Source organism: Fonticula alba (assembly GCF_000388065.1).
Source record: "Fonticula alba strain ATCC 38817 unplaced genomic scaffold supercont2.1, whole genome shotgun sequence".
Classification (NCBI taxonomy): domain Eukaryota; order Rotosphaerida; family Fonticulaceae; genus Fonticula; species Fonticula alba.
In genome coordinates, this window is record NW_009242971.1 from 4,446,635 (window position 1) to 4,447,679 (window position 1,045).

General features: G+C 65.6%; 1 protein-coding gene across 1 annotated transcript in view; it reads right to left on the bottom strand.

Moving 5' to 3' along the window:
• Positions 1–471, bottom strand: part of H696_00953 (H/ACA ribonucleoprotein complex subunit 4) — a gene marked incomplete at both ends in the record, with an annotated part of 3,385 nt that extends 2,914 nt beyond the window's left edge. The window contains one exon of the mRNA XM_009494842.1: positions 447–471. Coding sequence (XP_009493117.1) covers positions 447–471 — 25 coding nt within the window. The remainder of the gene's footprint in view (positions 1–446) is intronic.
• Between the last annotated feature and the right edge of the window lie 574 nt (positions 472–1,045).

The following is a 1,045-nucleotide window of genomic DNA, read 5'->3' on the forward strand; positions in this document are numbered from 1 at the left end:
CCCCCCCCCCGTCTCTCCCACTCCGTGTCCAGAGACCGTGCAGCCTCCTCCCCCCGCCGGCCTCGCGGTGATCCACATGGTTGAAGGGGAGAAATTGGATAGGGCCCTAAGCGTCTGCTCGTGATCTCGTCTTTGTCGGGTGATATGGCCCTTCATGGGCGTGACCCTTTCCGGGCATAGTTTTGCCCAGTCAATGGCCGGGAGGGAGGCTTGCGTGCTGGTGGCGCAGAACCCAGGGGGGCGCGCATATCTCTCCCGCGAAGCTTCTCCCTCTCTCCGCCACTTGAGGGTGTCCACCAATCCACAGGCCTCAGACTGTCCGGGGGGGGGGGAGCAAGGGCCTTTTAACCGATCAAAGGCGGGAATATGGTCGGATTTATATGCGTGAGGATTTGTGTGTGCCGACCCTTGTACGTGGCTCCGTTGCATGCGCCCGGCGGGCGCACTTTTCCAGGAGTGGGCTTGGGTCATTTCCGCGCTTTTCCCGGGCCGTGCGAGGGATATGCACGGGTGTATGTTTTCGCATCCCTATGTAGGGGGGACCGCTGCGGCCCTGCCGTTCCTGGTTGGCGTCTTGCCAGGGCGTCCCCGGAGTGGATAACCCAAAAGTATAGCCCGCTGGATTGTGTGCGTGCGTGCGTGCGTGCGTGCGTGCGTGCGTGCGTGCGTGCATGCGTGCGTGCATGCGTGCGAGAGCAGCCAGCCCCTGAGGGTGGCGAGGGGGGCGGCCCCGATTTTTCCAAATGTGAGTTTCGGGCGTTGTGGGAGCCAGAGCAAGCACAGCCTACAGATGGATCAGGGGAGCCGAGGACACTTTTAGAGACTACACCGGCGGGAGGGGCGGGGCAGGGGCGAAGATTCAACGCTGCTGGCGGTCGCTATGGTGGGCGAGGGAGACCCCCCGCCCCCGCCGGCTGTTCTCTCTGGCCCGGGCTGCCGCGGGCCCCGATCGGGGTGCGCCAGTGCGATGCCCCGGATAGGCGGGCCTTGGGTGAGGGCCTTGGGTGCGGACCTTTCGGGGCCGGACGCCCCCCCCCCCCCCCCC